Source organism: Ochotona princeps, chromosome 30 (genome assembly GCF_030435755.1).
Source record: "Ochotona princeps isolate mOchPri1 chromosome 30, mOchPri1.hap1, whole genome shotgun sequence".
NCBI classification, from domain to species: domain Eukaryota; kingdom Metazoa; phylum Chordata; class Mammalia; order Lagomorpha; family Ochotonidae; genus Ochotona; species Ochotona princeps.
In genome coordinates, this window is record NC_080861.1 from 10,777,975 (window position 1) to 10,798,672 (window position 20,698).

Sequence of the window (20,698 nt, forward strand, 5' to 3'; positions counted from 1 at the left end):
CCTTTGTAGTGCTTTTTTAGTGCAAGTGGGTGGGTGTGCAAGAGGAAGAGGGCACACAGCAGCAATTGGCGGTGGGTAGCGTTCTGGTCACGCGCGTTAGCCTCACGTCTCTTAGGGTGATTGTAGGATTAGACTTGTTGCTTCCTTTGGTCTGTTGCTCCCCATCCCCAACTTTTTTCTCCCTATTAATTCATTTAACATCTATTAACTAAGTGATACTGGATTCTGAGAATCGAGGATAGAATGAACAAAGAAAATTTCAGCCACGTGAGCTCTCTGCATGTACGTGGCTTTGAGTCCCAGCTCTATCCCTGATTCTAGCTTTTTGCTCAGGTGCACCCTGGGGCATACTAGGGATGACGCAAGTACTTGGTTCCCTATTTTTCTTATGGGAGACCCAAACTGAGTTCTATGCAGTTGGCTTCAGTGTGTCCTGGCCTGGACTGTTAGAGTTTAGGGAGTGAACCAGAGGTTGAGAGAGCATGGTCTCTGCCTGCTGCCTTTCAAATAAATAAAAGATTAAGAAAAGAAAATTAACTTCATTATGGGACTCATATTCTATTAGGCCATTAAGAAATAAAACTAAAACATGATCAGCCAGGTTGTGATCAGCAGTAGGAGAGAAAACAGCCTAGTATGAGGCAGTTGGAGGACAGGGAAGGTGAAGAGGAGGGGGCTGTTTGGTACCTGGTAGGCATGAGTATCCTGAATTGGGAATGGACTTGGACTCTTAAAGAGACAAGGGTTAGATCAGGAGAAGTGGAGCAGGGGGCGTGAGCTGGGGAGAAAGGACAGAGGGGTAGCTGGGACCCAGGCCAGGTATGCCTTTGGGTTTTAATTGCATAAGATGAGAATCTCCTGAGCCGAGAGTCAGGTTGAGAGTACGTACTGTAGAAAAATCACTGTATTGTATCTGTAATTTATTTAAGGTTCTTTTTACTTGATGGTGGGTTTCAATATATAATGAACTACTTTCGCTAGTGTCAAACAAACACATCTGCAATATTTTACTGGGGTATTTCAGAGTTACAATTCACCTTGCACTGGAACAAGGAGTGATGCTTTCTGGAAAATAACCAGAGATTTAGGAACCTATTTCCCTGTGTGTCCATGGTGAGTATGAACCTTTGTCCTTCTGTGGTGGTGCATGAGAAATGTAAATCTTTACTTTCTGCTACATATACTCCCAGCTGAGTGCCATTGGGCTGGGTTTCATCTAAACCTGGTGTTTAGAATGCAGCAAAACCATGATTCTCCAAGGATGGTCCCCAGTGTCACAGGATAACTTGTTAAAACTGCCAAATGTTAGACATGCAGTGTGAAAACTGCCACTTGTGATGCAGGTACCCTGTTCTGGAGTGCTGGTTCAAATCCTGGCTACTCCACTTCTGACCCAGCTCCAGAAGAGATGGCCCAAGTTGCTCAGGGTCCTGCCACCCACATGGGGCACTAGTTTGAAGTTCTCCTGGCTGTGGCCTCCCCAGCACTGGCTGTTTTCAGGCATTTGTGGAGGAAATCAGTGGATGGGAGATTGATCTCTCTTTCCATCTCTTTCTCTGCAGACTTTTAGTCCTTACCCCTGGCCTCTTTATTCTGCAGGGTTCAGAAAGTGGTGACAAGTTATCAAGATAATTCTGACTCACATTAAAATTGGGCATTAACAAGGATATCTCGTTTCAAATCATTCATTGAAATACCTTTTAATGACAGTACTAATCTTTTGAGAGATTAACCTGTATGTATACCAAATGCCTCTATGGGTTCCTTAGATGTGAAGAATTTCAGAAGTTCTGAGCTATGATCTCAATTGGGATGAGGCAATCTGCCCGTGACTCGCTTTCACTGATGACTGAAAAATATTTCATTGGCCCAGTGATGCAATGGACAGTTCTGAACTGTCTTATTTATATATTAACGCTGATTTTTGTTTATTTGGTCTTCATTAACATGCAGTCGTTAAAATACATTACCCAACATGAAAGACATTGCAAACACAAATGCAAATGTATGATTGAAATGTTGTGTTTGGTTTTGGAATAATCTGGATGATTGAATAATACTTTGGTAAGTTTTAATAACTATACTTCCTTTGGAATGACACAGGAAGTTGATAATGTTTAATAAAGTTTTGTTGACTTCTGAGAATAAGTGTCCTCAGAACCCCAGAGATATTTGGGATCTGTTCTGTTTTTCATGATTCTCAGAGGTCGGTAGTTCTATTGTTATGTGTCATAGACCCTAAGCTTTCCAGAACTGTGGTGCTTCCTGCTGCTTGTGCCTTGGTATCCCTGTCTGGATGATAAGTGTTTGTGCATTCTCTTTTAGGGAGAGCACATGGCCTTATTTTTGGAGAAGAAGATGCTGGCACGAGGATGTGAAACGAAGGGGCTCCTGGAGATTATGCAACTCATTGCACGTGCTGTGTTTTTCTAACAAGCTGGATGTCATCAACCCTAGTGAACATGTGACACGTAATCACTATTTTGGAGGTGAGGTTGCGCCAGCACATTTTTAGTCTTGCTTGTCACTCACTGTATTTCAGACTGGTCAGAATCCAATCATGACCACCTTTGGTAGACATTCAAAATAAGCCGTCTTCCTGGGTCTCATGCCTCAAGAGGCTCCTTTGCGGAAGTAGCTGATCTCTTACAGCAGAACTTTTAACTGAGAACACCCTGGCCCACTTTAAGGCACCAGCCTGTCCCTGTAGTCCTACTAATCCCCCAGAGAGTCTTCTGTAGTAAGCAAACACGGCACTGGGTAAACGTGCTCTGAAATACAGGAGAGGGATTAATTCCTTGCAGAACATTTAAAAAAGCGCTCTCCTCTAATCTGGCAGTTGTTGCAGAAGCTTCTCCAACTGCCTGCTGGCTATGTTTTTTGGCTACATCCTTCCTCAGTCAAGCTGATTAAGACTCATTTTGGTCAAAATAAATTCATGCCTGGGCAAACAACCAACACGCAGAGTCTCAACCAGAGGTAATTAAGTCAACATTCACTGGCTGAGGCAGACTCTTAACAACTACTGCGGAATGCAGCATCCTTGATGGACCAGTGACATCAGTGTGGTCCCCAGTGTGTCAGATTATCCTGGACTTTATTTGTTGTGTTTCCCGCCCTCACTTTAGAGCTGTTCTTTGATTCTGGTACATGATTCTCTCTGATAATGATTCTAAATCAGCCTGATTCATGGCTGCACAGAGAACTTTTCTTAGGAATCAGTACAATGACAGTTAAAAAGGGAACACGGAGAGACAGATGGTAGACTTTATTTTCCTGGCTCAACTGCTGCTGTAGCGGATGATTACACATTCAGGTTGGTGGCACCAGAAGTCAAACCTGAGATTCTTTTCGTATGTTTCCTTGTAGACGACCTAAGACACAGCTTCAGGGACAACCTTGAACCTGGGCAAGTGTAGAAAGCAGTATCTGGGGCACAATAATCATGTGACCTGCTGGGGCTGAGGCTGATCGGAGACATCCTTTTATTTATTTATTTTATGATACAGTTCCATTGGTGCTGGGATTCCCCGTCCACTTTCGCCTACTCTTCCCCTCCCCACCACTGATTTACAATAGTATAGTCCTTCATAATCAGTTGTAATTCCATCACTCTGCTATTTAAGTATATCCTGATATTGTAGGTCTGGCCAATGGCAGAGAGTCCAGCATCCTGTTGTCAAGATATATTTAACAGTTTCATCTTTGATTTGGAAGTAGAGATGTATACTGCATTGCATTTCCACATCTGGATACGACAGTCTCTATTACAGTTACTGTACATCCCCTGAGATGAAAAGCCGTAAAACAAAATCAACAATAGGAACAAAAAATAAGAATTTCACGACAAGATGAAGTTAAATAACATGCTACTGAATAACCAATGTGTCACTGAAGAAACGAAAAAGAAAATAAAAAATGTTCTTGAAGCAAATGATGTTATTGTGTGACCTATGTGTCAGTGAGGAAATGAATAAGGAAAAAAACTTTTTTTTTTGAATGAATGGAAATAAAAACAAAAATATCAACCCCCCTGCGATGTAGCAAAAACAGTATTGAAAGGGTTATGGATCTTGTATTTTGCAAGGAGGTTGCCCTATATGAAACAGAATATATGATATTACTGGTTACTCAAAACCATGTCAATTCCATAATGTGGCAAATTGCAAATTGTTCCATAATGTTGATGTTATATTGGGACTCTTAATTGACTGGGATGATATTCTACCAGCTCTAACTTCGGACCAGAAATGGTCTCCCCAAGAAACTGTTCAACCCATCTGGACAATAAGTAGCTGGACTCTATGCTTGGTATACGTTTGCAAGGAAAGAATCTTGATTGAATTTGAACTGTAATACTGCATCAAGGTGGAGGAATCCACCAGGGGGAGGGGCGTGGGGAGGGGTGGGGGGATTCCCAGAGCCTATGAAACTGTCACATAATGCAAAATAATTAATAAAAAAAGAATATATGATATTTGTCCTTTTGGGATTCACTTATTTCACTGAGCATAAAGGTTTCTTGTTGGGACCATTTGGTTGTAAATGGTTGAACTTTATTCTTTTTAATGGCTGAGGAGTGTTCCATGGAGTAGATGTGCAACACTTCTTTATCCACTCCTCTTTTGGTGGGCATCTGGGTTGTTTCCATGTCTCTGCTATGGTAGATTGTGCTGCTGTGAATATAGGACCACAGATCACTTTGTCATATGCAGATTTCATTTTCTTTGGATGTATTCCCAGCAGTGGGGATAGCTGGGTCCTACAGCAGACCGATTTTCAGTTCTCTTAGCACTTTCCAAACTGACTTCCATAGTGGTGTACTAGCCTACACTCCCGCCAGTAGTGAAGGAGGGTACTTTTGGCCCACACCAGCAGATGTTGTTGATAGAGTTCTGAAGGTATGCCAGTCTCAATGGAGTGAGGTGGAACCTCAGTGTGTTTTTCATTTGATTTTTCTGACAGCTAGGGAGCATGGACATTTTTTTTATATGTCCCTTAGTCTTTTGAATTTATTCTTTTGAAAAAAATGTCTGTTCATTTCATCTGCCCATTTTTTTTTTTCGCAGGGTTGTTTGTTTTGCTGTCATGGAGTTTCTGAAGCTCTTTGTAAATACTAGATATTAGTCCTCCCCTATTGGCTGTGTAGTGTGTAAAGATTTTTTCCCTCTCCATTGGTTGCTTCTTCACTTTGTTGATCATCTTTGCTGTACAGAAGCTTCTCAGCTTGATGTAGTCCCATTTGTTTGCTTTGGCTTTGCCTGTACTTTTAGTGACTTTTATAAGAAATCTTCCCAATTCCTATATCTTTGAGAGTGCTTCCTATGTTTTTCTCTAAAAGTTTGATGGTTTCTGGGTGCAGATTTAGGTCCTTGATCCATTTAGAGCTAAATTGTGTATGTGACAGGTGGGGGGGGGGGTCTTGCTTCTTACCTGTATAGGTTGCTATCTAATTGTCCCAATAGCATTTGTTGAAGAGACCAACATTTTCCCCTGGACTATTTTCAGTTATCTTGTTGAAGATTAGCTGGCTACGTACATGTGGATTCCTTTCTGTGATTTCTATTCTGCTCCATTGATGATCTTCTCTGTTTCTGTACCAGTACCAGACTGTTATGATCACTGCTCTATAGTATGTCTTGAAGTTTGGAATTGTGATTTCTCCAGCTTGATTTTTATTCTTTAGGATAGATTTGGCTACTATGGTCTCTTGGGTTTTCAGATGAACTTTTGTATCATCTTTCTGTTTTTTTAAAGGTTTATTTTTATTGCAAAATCAGATGTGTAGAGAGGAGGAAACACAGAGAGGTGATGTTATGTCCACTGATTCACTCCCTAAGCGGCAGAAATATCCCCTTGTTTGAATGTGATCTGGATTATCACTTACTCTTTATGTTGCTGTGTACATCAGTGGTTTTGCAATGGAAACAACCTGGTGAGAGGAGATGAAACCTTTTTTCAGCATGTAGTACACGTTTCCATCAGGATAGGAGAATCTTTTAGGGAAGCACAAACACTTCCAGAGCAGCAATATCTCGTTTCCTCAGGGGCTCAGGTTTTCCCTTGGTCTTCCTTGTGCAGGATGTAAAAAAGAAATAGAGATCTTAGAATCTTATGGGCTTGGATGCTTGTCACATCTATGATCTTGTATAGATTGCTTATTCCTGCTGGGCCTCCACTTTTTCCATTGTCAAATGAGAAAACTAACATCTTCTTTCAGTTTTCTTGGGAGGAGTTAGAGATAATAGTTCTGGCATAGTTTAGGTGCACAGGGCATGGTGGGCCACTATTTCTTGCAACAATGTGACGGTGGAGTATTCAGGGGGACTGTTGATGAGGGAGAAGGGGATACTGCCGAGTTTCTTGAGTAAGAAGTGATAAGTGGTATTCTTGAATGTGAGGAAGAAAATGGAGGTGAACTTTCTGAAATTAACTGGATTCTTACTAGGAATTCAGTCACCTATGAATGATTTGGTGCTCTCAACTTCTCCCTTTTTTGATTTTTTTTTTCAAAGACTTTGCCTGGTTTTGACTTCAGTGGAAAGAATCCTGAAAATGTCTCTTTAGGAAAAGGAGAATGGTTTGCTCCAAGCACAGAGAAAAATAAAGACACGGAAAGCTGATAGCCTGGTATGATTGGTTTGCATTGTGTGTATCTGTTAAGATATTGTCCTGGATTCCATCATGTATTAAAGTTAATAAAACAAAAAAGAGAGAAAAGGATGGAGTCTCTTAAAATGGTGACATTAAAGATGATCATAATCTCTTGAGGGTTAAGAGCATCCATCGGAAAAAGTATAAAACTCTTAGAGTGTGCACACCTGCAGTTTCCCAGCAGACAAGACCATAGCCCCTTGCTTGGATTCAAGGTAAAACTTAAGACTGTTTCTCTCATCTCTGCATTTGCAGGGATCTGTGGACACCAGAATTTTCTAATGGGTGATCCTGAAGGTGCTTGACTCCATTTGTATCTGTCTGCACTGCAATGAGTATCGCATGCACAAAAGGTAAAAAGGAAGAAGGAGGCTGTTCTTCATCTGTTCTGCAAGGAGCGCTGACTGCCATTCCGTTTAACTTCAGTTTCATAGGCGTTATTTCCAAAAGTATGGTAACAAGAGGAAGTTTGATGTGAAAAAATTTTTCTGTGTACTTATACAAAATTTCAGATAGATATCCATACAGAAAAAAGTCCCTTTGAAAGAAACCAGCTATAACAAAAACTAATGTAGCACACTTATATGCTTTGTTTTTGACTATTTAATTTTCAGCTAGTACCGGTAAATGTAACCCAGTAGATAATTTGCATGATCTGTTTATATTCAAAGCCCATGTGGCAGGCATTTGATGCAACAGTTAAGACTCTGTTTTGGTTGCGCACACCTCATGTCTGAGTACTGGAGTTCAAGCCCTGACTCTGCTCCTATTATGTGCACTCTAGGATACAGAGGTAATGGTTGAAGAATTTGGGTCTCTGTTATCTACTTGGTCGGTCTGGATTGAGTTTCTGGTTCGTGGCTTCACCCTGGCCTGGTCCTAGCTGCTGTTGGTAAGTGAATCAGAGTGGAAGATCATTTTTGGTCTATATTTTAAAAAATAAAGCTCCTATATAGACTAATTCATGATATTGGGAAGTATGAATTTGGTTATTTGCTGAACTTATTGATTCTCACTGGAACTTGAATAGTAGCAGTTCTACTTATTCACCAAACTAAAGTGCTATGAGTAGCGAAATGTGAAGTCAGGTAGAATTGTCAGGAAGTAAGCAAATCAGTTTTGTTCTCTGGTTTCTTTTAACTTTGAGACAGGGAGAGAGATGTGGAAATTCCACATTTCTGGTTCACTCCTGAGAAGATTGTGGCTGATCCAGGACTGGAGCTAGGAAATGAGAAGATGAACCAGGTCTCCTGTGTGGGTGAGTACAGTTAATTGAGTCTTTATTACCTGTTGTTGCCTCCCTCTCAGGGTCTGCATCAGCAAAAGCAGGAGTCAGGTTCTGGAGCTGGGCATTCAATTCAGGTATTCCCATGTGGGACACAGGCGTCTTGAGCCGTTTGAACTTCTGGGCCACAGCCAATCTTCCTTTTCACTTGAGGTAATAAGAACTGTCCAGGATGTGACATGATCTCAGTTCCATTACCCAATCCGGTCACTAGGTATTACATTGGTTTGGGGTTGACTTGGCTGGTATAAAGGGATCAAGTTGTTTTCCTAATTAAAACATTACATGAAAAATCCTAAAAGTGAAAAAGTATTTTCTTGGGATAGGGAAATATGTCTATTAGGATGAATTGGGTTGCAGACTTAATATACTAAAAAGATAAGGGCCTGGTGCGATAACCTAGTGGGTAAACTCCTTGCCTTGCAAGCACCAGAATCCCATATGGGTGCCTGCTGGTTTGTATCCTGACTGTTTCACTTCCTATCCAGCTTCCTGCCTGTGGCCTGGGAAAGCTTTAGAGGATGGCCCAAAGCCTTGGGACCCTGTACCCACATGGGAGACCCAGAAGAAGCTTCTGACTCTTGGCTTCGGATCGGCTCAGGTCTGGCCATTGTGGCCACTTGGGGAGTGAACCAGTGGGTTTAAGATCTTTCTGTCTCTCTTCCTCTCTGTAAATCTGCCTTTTCACTAAAAATAAATAAATCTTTATATTTTAAAAAGATAAATATATAAATTACATCTAGTCTTTGAAAGCAAAATGAAAGAACTCAAAAATAGGGCTCTGAATTGGTCTTGCCCAGGGTAATGATGTACATTTTTTCCTTCTCACCTGGACTGGCCTTTTCCAGGAGCCAAAGATGTGACCCAAACCGTCATTTTGTTCATTCAGGTTCTAGCGAATTGGTCATCTCTTGGGAGGTTTATTGTGACCACATGAGACTTTTAGTTGCCCTGCATGCTTCCCCACTTGCTAGAGAAACAAGATTTAGAATTCCCTTTGAGGAATCACCCCATCCCAACTTTCAGTTAAAAGTTTGGATGCTACTGATTGTCCCTCTTTCCTCATGCAGTTCCAGGGTTTCAGAAGCTCCGAATCACCAGCATAACTCGCCTCCTCATCACAGTGATTGGCCTGGGAATGGGCACATGACTTAGCTGGGGCCAGTGGGAATTAAGCCCATGCTTTTCATTGGAATTGTAGGAAAAAGCAAACTGTTTTTTCACTATTTTTGGAGCTGAAAGGCTAAATTCTGGAACTACGGCAGTGGGGGAGGCACCTAAAGAGAAAAATGTTGTGAGTATGAAGTCTATATGAAGAAAACGACGAAGGGAGGAGCTTCCATGGCAATGCTGAGAGGACATCTTGATCTAGTCATGCTCGAAGCTATCACGTCCACATATCTTCCAGATAGTGAAGTCAGTCTTGTTCATTATGCTTAAGTCATTTTGTCTTAGCTTTTTTCGCTTGTTACAATAAGAGATCTAATGTGTTCAGGGCAATAAAGGTTGAGATATATGTTGGTGGTTGCTAGGGTTTGAGTATATGTTCCTTTAAACTCAAACATGTGTTCCCCAAAGACTTGTGTTAATGCTACCGAGAGGCAGAAACCTGATCCAATGCGCCATGAAGTGAGACAGGGGCCTTTAAGAGGTCATTGGATTCGATGGAGTGATTTGGGTAGGGCTCCTGTGACTGTATTCTGTTGACTTCCTAGGAGACCATAGAGGCATGGACAGATACAAGCTCCCTGTCTCTTGCCATATGATGCTGTACGCTGCCTACGGCCTCTACCCACAGGGATGCCAATGCTAGAGGCCAAACCTTTGGGTCCACTTGGACATGGGCCTGAGCACTATGGACTCAGATAAGTCTCTTTCCTTTAAAAGTTAGGTTACCTCTGGCATCTTATTGTAGCAATGAAAAGCTGACTAATACAGTAGCAGATGTTACTATCATTATAGTAAAAACACTCTGGAACATTTTGAGACATGACCAATGAGATCCTTGGGCTGCAATAACTGAGCCCCCTTCTCCTCCCCTTTTATCTATGGCCTCCACCAAAGCGGCTAACCCATGATCGGCATTTCTTTTTCTCTGCTCTCCATTGTCCCCCAGCTCCCGAGTAAATGCTTATTCCAGTGGATGTCGGGGAAACAAATGCCCATACATTCTCTGGCCTGCCCGTTGGCAGCAGCTAAAGAGGGTTACCGGCAACTCTGTTTCTATGTAGAAAATAGGAATATTTCAAGAAAGAGACAGGAAAGTGCATTCATTATAAGCGTTTTCTTTTTTTTTTTCTGTTTTAGAATTTAAGCTTATGAGTTTGTCTACGCCCACTATATTCATAATTACAATTTAATATCTGCATACAAAAGCTATGTAAAAATCCATTTTTTCCCAAATATACAAATTTTCTTTTTGGATAGTTCAAAACATTTTGATCACAGATGTCAACAGAGTTTTAGGCTGGAAAAAAATATTACCAATCTAGCAATATCACTTAACACTGGTTGCAAAACAAGTCTTCCGATGGTTGTAGATCTTTTTGAGTCTGTAAGTATTTTTTCAGATTCTCAGGGCATAAAAGCATTACGGAAAAACAAAGTTTTCTCTGAAGGAAGAATGAAGACTGATTTTGGCTCTACAATCAAATTAAAAATGCCAAGTGAAGGGAGGCCCAAAACAAAGAAATGGCACACCATCACACCAGCTCGTTTATGCCCTGACAATTTCTGTCTTAAAAATACATGGGTCAAGTGTCTTCTTCTGTCTTACATTGTGCTCCAAAAGTTACATGAGTATTATCTGCACCCTGAGGAGGGCAGATGTCTAGTTGATTGTCTTGTGCATAAGGTGGGTCCGTTTTAACTGTGCAACAGAAAGCCACAAACGGCATTTATCTGCACAATATTGCTCTTAAAGGCGGCGTCAATGAATGTGGAAAGACACTAGACATGCACATTTTGCATTGGCAAACATTTACACAATACAGTAAAAATTCTGCGATAAGGCCAAACCTTTTTTTTCCTCCCTATCTTTTACTTTTTATTGTGTATGTTGTGTTTTTAACATATATATATTTTTTAAAGATTAAAGTAAAATGTTTTCAATTGTAAAAAATACACACCGGGCAATGCCTTACCTGGATAATAAATATCTACATCACAGTACAATAAAATTTCTTCTCTATAAAATTTAAATATGGATTATAATCTATCACTATCAAAAGAAACACTATGCTAATATTTCCATATTATTAAAATAACAGGAAAAATTACGAGCTTATTTTAGAACCCGATGCCATTGCCATTGGAAAGGACAAAGAGATCCAAATGTCGGTCATCACCCCTCTTTGGAAGAGGGACTGCGGCTGGGTTATTCACTTTCAATTCAGTTCATGAAAAAGGTTTAGCCTTACAAATGCTGGCTACATTTCAAAAACCGTAAGACTGATTTCATAATTTATGACTCATGCAGCAGAGAGGTTGGGATGACACCCCTAAGGAGTTCCAGAGAGTAGAGATTGGGTCACGGACAGCGACATGCTCAGGGGGAGCTCAGCAGTTCACGGAGGCTGAGTCTGGGGGCTTAGTGTGGAGGAGGGGCCGAGGTTGGTACACCTGTTCACGCAGGAGCAGAGTCAAGGCTGGCCATCCACACTGGCAACTGCACCGCAGGAGGAGGTGTCACGGGGGGGCACAAGTGAAGGGGTGTTGCTGGGCTGAGGCGTCAGCACGCCAAGTGCGTCATTGAGGACAGAGGCTCGTTGAACTAGAAACAGCTCTGAGGCGGCACGCGGTGTTAGGAACAGAATTGTCAAGAAGGAAAGATTTCTTTTTCCCGTTGTTTCTGGTGATACTGCACACTTTGGAGAGCAAAGTACACTTGGGGTTACAAACGCACACACGCACACACACACAGGTGCACGCACACACACGGTGCCACAATTCACACCCCTAAAAGTGATTTCTGAGTAAGAATCTCAGCAGGACGCTGGCTTTTCCTCTATTGGAATGTCTCTCCACCAGCAGGGAGGAGGGTCAGATGCCAAGGGCACTGCAACATCAGGTCCACTGATTTGAAAGTCCGGACAAGGCCGGGGGAATTTTTCTTTTTTTAAATCCAGAACAAATCCTTTATAATAGAGTTTTGTGGGATGGGGTCTAGAGATGTACTTAGTACTTCAGCCTGTTTCAGAAGAGGTCAGTCACTTGAACCATCAAGGCCACGATTCTTTGAATCCTTGTATGTTTTCCTTTCAGCCTGAAGTACTCAAAGGTTCATCCTCCTCAGCAAAAAGGATTCAACCTTCAATAATACGTCTTGGTCAGCAGTCTGCCTGTTTCAGGCATTCGGAAGCTGAGCATCACTTCATTCACTTGATCCCTGTGCATGAAGAACACCCTTGGCAGTTCCAATCATGATGAATCCCATAGCATTCTGATTCAGAGTGAGGGCAGACTCCAATCTCACAGGTGAATCTATGGAAATAGCATTAGCCTGAGCCTAGAGGCATCTGGGTATTTATCTTTCAAAGAGTGTCTTCCAAGCAGAGTCAACAGATGGAGCTGAGATGTTAACAAAGCAGGGACTTGGGGAGGCTGGCTAGAGGCTGCCTAGGAAAAAACAAAACCCCAAAGCCTGCTTGCAAATAAAGTTGGTAATCTGCCTATGAACTTCATGCCCAGAGTTTTCATCTCTCTGCCTATTTCCTTTCTTGGTTGTATACGTCCAACCAGACGAGATTCTTAATGATGTCCTTCTCTTTCCCTCAAGGTCATCTGCTTTCCTCTAAATGGGTGAGTAGCATTATATCAAATTCTTGCCCTGAACCAATGCCAAATATATGTTCCTTAGCTGTTATGTGGGTCATACTCTTTTCCTAATGAAGCTAGAAATTTGAATATAAAAGAAACTATTAAAGTAACCAGATTCCTCCCCTAACCCTGATATCCATACAATATTAAGGGCAGAAAGGACTTTAGCAATCATGACTTATTCCTTATTCACTAGGTGGGAAAACTAAGATCTAAGGTTATGAATTTCCCATTTGGCAGGCCATGAACTAGAACTCAGGCATTCTGATGTCTAGGCCAGTTAGGCTCCACCAAACCTAGAAGAAATCAGTTCACTTGGTTTTCACAGTGACTTTTACTACTTTGTTTTCAGGTCAGTCATACCGATATGGCTTATTTTCCCCAATATTTCCGGGATAAGGCAGTAAAAGGCAGGCAGAGGAACCGTTGATCTCTACTGTGCCAGTGAACAATGAGATACATTCAGTTGCATGGGTACATTCTTTGCTCCTTTTCTGACACTGAAGTGATGGTGTCACCACTGAGGTTCTGCGCACAAGCCGAGACTCCAGCATCAGTCGTTGGGGGGAAAAGGTGCAAGGCTGGGCAGGGGAGGGAAGCAGTGGTATACCAGGTGTTTCTTGTTGAGTATCTGTCAGGTTGACGCTGTGAAGGGGAAGGCAGGGTTTGCAGCAGAAACAGGCTCTGTGTAGAGTTAGTCAAGCTAATCAGTGCCTCAGAGTCAGAGGGAAAACTGGGCTAGGAAAACATTGATGAAAAAAGCCAAGAGCATGAGGGTCCCAAGCTGTGGGGCCCTGCAGGGCTCTTGGAACACCTTGCTTCCACTGCTCAGCATGTATCAGCACTAGGCTTGCCTCAGAACACTTCCAGCCTGAGAGTGCAGTCTCAGCTTGCAATGTTTTCTTGATTAGAAGATATGATCCATAGGAAAATCTGTGGTCAGCTCTGCAAAGACGTGAGCAGGATCGACACCTCAGGAGCTAGGGAGATGACAGCTCAGATAGCATTGAAGAGTGGTGACCCCTGTAAACAGACTGGATTTCTGTGGAAATGAGCCTAACCTGTGACTACACCTTCCTCCTGGGAGGCAGGACCCTATGGAATTTGGGGAGAGGGGGAGGCGGATTGGAGGAGGAGGAGGGCGGGGACTGTTGTGTCATGGACATTGTGGAAGATTTCTAATTTCTTTGGGTTAACTGAAGAAAACTGTCTTCCTTGTTGGCCGCAATCAGTCAAATAAAATGAAATCATAAGATTATAAAAATGAGACCCAAACAGGCAGCTGATTTGTTTTTAGAACAAGTGTGCGTACCAAGTGATGCTGTTGGAAGAGAATCAGAGTGCTGGAAACCAGCATAATCTTCAATAGATGAAAATCAGTGGGCTTGAGTCTTTCCTTAAAAAGTTGAAAGCCAGCCCTAACCAAAACTGGTCTGTGCTCTGCTAACTTAAGCCTCGCAACAATCAGGTTTGGATCAACTCGGCCATATTCTCTTGGACTTAAGGCTTCTGTAGTCTTTTGCAGCGCCATTTTACATGCCTGAGTCTCTGGCCAGGGACAGGTGGGAGCTGGTGATGACTTGGTGCTGGTGAATTAATGCTGGTCCCCACCCCACCTCCACAGCTGTAAAACCTTCAAAGCATTCACATCAAAGCACTGAAGAACAAAACGCAATAGTTACAAGTACCCGCATTCAAGGGGCAATTTCATCCATGTCTATGCCAAGGACTCGCTCCCTTTATCCCCCCAAAGTTCTTCCCAACATGAAGACACGAAGAAACAAACAGAAAATTTCTAGGCAATGGAATGGAATGACACCCAGTAGTGCTGTGGGAATTTTGACAATAAATCCAGTCCGTCTAATCCTCGAACACTTCCAAGAACAAAGGGGGGAAGAGCTCTGTGGGGCATTCCACCTTCATGTGCAGGAAGCGGCTGGCATGGCAGGCGCCAATCATCCGCAGGTCTGTCACCTTCATCAGGAGTTTTGGCCAAAAGTGTGTCACGTGGTGCTTTCGGTAATTGATATAGTGTTCAAAGGCCAACAGGAAGCTATCTTGGTATTTTTCTATTCTCTCAACACAGGCAAGTCCTGGGCGATCTGGGGAGAAGAAGATGCATATTAACTCAGTGTGAGCAGGGGAAAGCTTGCTCAATTCAGTTCACGTCCTATTGTGGAGGGTGGGCAGATCAGAGACTTGTCAACGTCTGGGATGAATGTAAATTGCGGCACAAACTTCGGGGTGTAAGCGTAGGGTGGCATCATTTCTAAGAAGGGGGTCAGTACTGTGTCAAAATAAGCATCTTTAGTGTATAACAGTCACCTGCTTGGATGCAGAAATACTCTGCATAAAGAGAAGATGCTGGATTTCTATTAGCTGCCTGGAGTAGGGGCCATCAAGGATAAGCATGCAGAGCAAAGGGGATATAAAAAAGACAGGAGCACCAAAGGGCTGCAGGCAACTCCCCGGAGGACTGAGAAACACAATAACCACTGCACAGTTGTTCATCAGTATGCAGGGAACCCTCCTTCCTTCCCCTTTTGCTTTTAGAAAAATTCTACCTGTAGCAGTCTGTGCTGGTGGTGATCTGGGGTGGAGGACCCCCCCAAACAAACAAACAAACAAACAAACAAACAAGAAAGCCAGGGAAGAGTGCTATGCTTGAGGCACCCTGTGGGGGGAAGAGAGTGACTGCAGTGGGCAGACCACAACCATGCAACATCCCAGAAATCCTTATAAATTGTGGAAGGACCCCCTAGGCTTTCTATAATATGCAGGAGGCAACTCAAGTCCTTTAAAAAATGAGAAGCAAAGGGATGACACAAAAAGACTGAATGACGGGGGACTATCCAGGCTGTAAGTACTTGGGCAAAAACAACAACAATAACCAACACCAATCTGATTTGTAAAAATGAGTGCATTCCTCAGGTAGCTCCTGGGTGTCTGCCATGTCCTTCCTGGTTCCGTTCTCTTTGATTTGTTGCTCACATAAAATGAATGTACTCTTCAAGAGCCCAGTTGTCAAGGAATCTAACTGGGGTTCTTTGTCATCTCAAAGGAAGAGTCAGGGCCAATGTTTCCAAACATCCTGCTCAGTCTAAGCAAACTATGTGAATATTTGGGCCCAGATGGTAACTTGTGAAATTCCATTTTGAGTTTCTTCCAATTTGAGGCTGTAGCTCTTTGGATGTCCTCGTCCTCTCTTCCTTCCTCTCTCATCTCTCCCTTCTGTTGTCTAAGGAGAATGCTCCCCAGGATTCGTTCACTTGTCATCCAAATGGAAAGTCAACATTACATTGCTTTGGCTTTATTCCTTCAATAGCAACAAAATAGCTTATGGTCTGTGTATCAAAACTCTGTCCTTTGATGAGAAATATAAAGACAAGATGGTCACACAAATGACACAGAAGTTTTGATGATGCTCACAACATGCTGTGTGGGTCTATGAAGAAAGTCATATTTTAAAGACCAACGACTGTTATTTACTCCTTCAGACAGACTTTCTCAAAGAAATGATTGTTAGATCATCTCTAGTTTTGCTCTGTGCTTACCACTATAGGATCAAGACCATCAGTAGCACCTAGAAATGGCTTTGTAGGAAAGGATTATGATATTGTGCCATTAAAATGTCAGCAAAAGAAGATGAGGCTGCGAGGAACTAGAGGCTTGGGACGCTGAGCAGTAAGTATCACTTGCCAACTGAACTCTGCCTTGTAACTATATTGTCTGCTTCTGACAGTACTAATGAAAAGTGTCCACATTACTAAGTCTGGAGAAGCTTTTAAAGTTATTAAGCCTGCCACCTGGCTTTTAGGCAGTGACAGTCTTGCAAAAACTAGAATTGGAAGATTTTTCCAGTTAGGTGTTTGATGGTGTTTGGCACTGCATTCACAATCCCACCATCTCCACCTGCTCACTTATCCACATGACAGATTTTTGAATAATCTGTTAGATCAATTCATGACAGAGGGAATGGCATTTTATTCAGTGAGAAAAATCCATTTGCCATAACCAAAGAGGACCACAGAAATGGATCCCTGTGAAATTATTACTGGATTTTTACTAAAGCTGGTTGCTGAAGATTCTGAATCTCAGACTGCTCTTTGTTCCAAAGGGGGGGTTAGCAGGTGTTACAGACAGACTAGATCCATGCTAAACGTCAAACAGTGGCTTATTTAGCAGAAACAACTAGGAGGAAAATTGCAAAAAAAATTAGTTTCTCACTGCCATTAAAATTAAAAATTAAAAATACAGGAATACAGTTCCTGCAAGGGGGGATCACTTGCTTTGTTTCTAGGTCAGTGAAGCTCAGAGTCCTTAGACAAAACACTAGTTGTCTAGTTGTTTTGTTTTGTTTTCTCTGCAGGGGGACTGAGGGCTGTGGGAACACCCTGGAACTCCAGAGGTCTCTGCAGTTTCCTGTCTTTGAACTTCCCCAGCACAGGTGTCTCTCTCCTAAAGCCAGACTAAGGCTGCCAGCAGGAGGACCACATACCAGCATCTGTCAAGCCAAGGCTCTTTTGGTGCTGTGTAACTCACCTGAGGACATCAGCAGGACGGCCTGAAGGAGGGCTACTTCTGTGTCATCCAGGTTGAAAGAAGACAGAGACATGCCCAGGTCAAAGATGGCATCCGACACCACGCCAAGACCCCCGTTTTTCAGCTGGCCCCGTGTCACTGCCATTTCCCCATTCAAGGTCAAAGTCTCACTCTCGGGGTCATAGCGTACAGCCGCACGAAGGGACATGATCTCCATGCAGCAGCCTTTGAGGAGGATGATCTGGTCTTCACATGGCAGCTGTAAAGAACCAGCTCACATCAGCAAGGAACAAGGGGACACGTGCCAGCCAGGCACAACACACAGTCTCTTCAAAGCAGGAGCTGGCTGTGAGCCACAGTGGTCTGCATTCTTTGAGTCTGCGATGGCTCCTTCCCTACTTGGCTCTAGACCATTTTTCATATCCTAGTGGGTTATAATCTTCACCAATCCTAATCTCAGTAGTTCACATTTCTTTGTCACAAGTGTACACTCTAACTTCTATTCCAGGTATGTGGGAAGCTGTGATAACTCCGTTCTTAGTCTGAGAACTGGGGTTATGTCTCCAAGAGATAATTGCTGATGTTAAACTCACCATGTCTTTTGGCTCTTGCGGCTCCAGGAGCTAACAGCTAACTGCTATTTAGCTGGCAGCTGGGCTTCTCTTTCCTTTCAGAAGTGAATTGGCTCCCTGAGTCTCTCAAGAGCACTGGATTAAAAGGGTGCTTAGAGAGGCATGCAACCTGCGAGGCCCAGGGATACAAACTGTCTGAGGGTTCCCACTGAGGTGAGGGCAGAGCTGAGACTGGAGTTCAGGCCTGGGACTCCCAAAGTGAGGTCCTTCCAGCACTTCAGACACCAGCTTACTCAACATGCTGGATCTTTGTGCCAGCGTGGAGATCTCATTATCAGCTCATTTGGTTATGCTGCTAATTAGGATTTGTGATAATCTGATGACATTAGTAACACACTTAAAGAACTTTGCTAAGTAAAAGAATAAAAGCAGAATTTTATTTTCTGGAAGGGAAGAGTGACTAAATGCCACTAACCACCTTGTTTGAAAGGCTGTTGGTCTGTGAAATTTTTTTTATTGTTTTTTGATGAATTGGTTATCTTGCCAAGGTCTGTATATATTGCCTTAATTTAATCATCACAAAGCAGCAAGGTGGTTGTTCTAACCCCAATGTTATTTACAGACATGAAAACCTAAGAACTGAGAGGGTGACTACCACCCTGAGGTCATGGGAATACTTTGTGGCTGAGGCTAGAAGTTGACGCTAGAACTGTTAGAATCTAACACAAAGAGAAGAATAAAAATTCTCTCTTGAAGTATCTTACACATGACCATTTCCAAAAATGACTTACATGTAAATTAGATAAAATCTTGACTTTATCAAAGGAGTTACAGGTTCTTTCTGGGAAATGCTTTTGATAATATTGAACTAGTTCAATTGATATTATTATGCAAAACTGAAAATAATACCACTGAAGTACATGGAAATTATATTTATCCCTTTCTTTGGCAGGTAGATGGACAGAGTATGACGGCTCCCATCTGCTGGTTCACTCTGTGTATCTTCATGGTGGCTAAGATGGGCTAGGGAACTCCATCCAGGTCTCCTATTTTGGTGGAAGGGACCCAACTCTGTGAGCCATAATGGCTGACCCCTCCCTGCACCAGGGTCTGCATTAGCAGGAGATGAATCAGACCCAGGACTCAAACCTAGGTGTTCAATATGGTACATGGCATCCCAAGTAGCCTCCTAATCACTGTACAAATGCCCACCTGCTAATGAATGACATTTAAAGCCCTGTTTTGTATTTTCCATGAGCTCAGACTCCTACTCCCCTTACCAGTGAATTTCAAACTGCTTAGCTTTTTCTACAGAATAAGAGTCATTTCATATTTAATCTAGGCATCAGTGCATATGAGTAATTTTTTGCAGCCCTTTTTATTTTTAAGATTTATTGATTTTTTTTTATTGCAAAGTCAGATATACAGAGAGGAGGAGAGACAGAGAGACTGCTTTCCCAGGCCACAAGCAGGGAGCTGGATGGGAAGTGGAGCTGCCAGGATTAGAACCGGCACCCATATGGGATCCCGGGGTATTCAAGGTGAGGACTTTAGCCGCTAGGCCACTGCGCTGGCCCCATGCAACCCATTTAAAAAGAAATCATGGCAAGGCCGACGTCATGGTTCAACTGGCTAATCCTCTACCTTGCAGTGTTGGCATCACATAGAGTGTCAATTCATGTCCTGGCCACTCCACTTCTGATCCAGCTCCCTGCTTATGGCTTGGGAAAGCAGTGGAGGATGGAGACCCAGAAGAAGCTCCTGGCTTATGGCTTCGGATCAACTCAGCTTCTGCCATTGCAGCCACTGGGGAGTGAACCAGCGGATGGAAGATCTTTCTCTCTTTCTCTCCTTCTCTATGTAAATTAGCTTTTCCAATAAAAATAAAGAAATCTTAAAAAAAAATCATGATGATTTGCTTCAGGTTCTGATTCCTACTCATCAATTACATCCTTGGATTCCTGGCCCAAGAGCATGACAGGAAACAGCAAAGTCCAGTGGAGATAGAGTTTCTAGTCTGCAGGACAGATGAAGCACTGGCTGGAGAGGGGAGAGCTGGCTCTCAGCCCAAGGCAGTGGCTCTGCCTCTTGGCCCCACTGGGACCGCTGACGGCTTGTTAAACAGATTGCTGGCCTCCCCGTTGAGTTTCTGAATTTCTCTCTGCATTTGTCCGCACCTGGCATAGAACCACAACTAGAGTAAGTTGTCAGATCAGACCATTGGAAAAAGAATCTGTCACAAGGTAACAGGGCCTAGTGGTTCAGATACTGCCTGGAATGTTTGCATTCACTTCAGAGTGGTTCCAATCCTGATCCCTGATTCCTGCTAATGCTCACCTGGGAAGCAGCCTTGATTCAAGTAGCTGGATTCCTGCAACCCACATGGAGACCTGCATTCAATTCCTGGCTCCCTGCGTTAGCCTGGTCCAATGTAGGGTGTCATGGGCACTAAGGCGAGTGAACCAGTAGGTGGGAGCTCTCTAGCTCTGTCTGTTCTAGTAAGTCTAGGAAATGAAAAAAATCAGTCACGAAGTATGCACACCTGGGCAGTTCCCACTTTTGAAACCAAGTCTGGTTAGGGAGAAAACAGACATTTTCTTTTTTAAAACTGCTAATGATTAACTTAAATAAAAGCTGAGTAAGTACTTGTGAAAGATTACCCATGGTTTAAAAACTGGGCCACAAGCCATTTCCTTTAGGATGAATCTGAAGGATCCTGATGAGCTTTGTTTCAACATGAAGGCAAAACGCTCTCTTAAGCACCTGCCAAACACTCTCACTAAATGACCTGGACAGGCCAGTGTGGGATCCTCCCACAGCTTCTTCC

The 20,698-nt window shown here is 42.9% G+C and overlaps 1 protein-coding gene across 13 annotated transcripts in view; it reads right to left on the minus strand.

The window, feature by feature from the left end:
- Positions 1-14,580: 14,580 nt before the first annotated feature.
- The window catches only part of THRB (thyroid hormone receptor beta), a 337,755-nt gene continuing 331,637 nt past the window's right edge, over positions 14,581-20,698 (minus strand). For all 13 annotated transcript variants that reach the window (XM_058657054.1, XM_058657059.1, XM_058657055.1 and 10 more), the window contains 2 exons: positions 17,300-17,558; positions 14,581-14,859 (listed from right to left, as the gene is read on the minus strand). In XM_058657054.1, the coding sequence (XP_058513037.1) occupies positions 14,618-14,859; positions 17,300-17,558 (501 nt within the window). In that variant the 3' untranslated portion in view covers positions 14,581-14,617. The remainder of the gene's footprint in view (positions 14,860-17,299; positions 17,559-20,698) is intronic.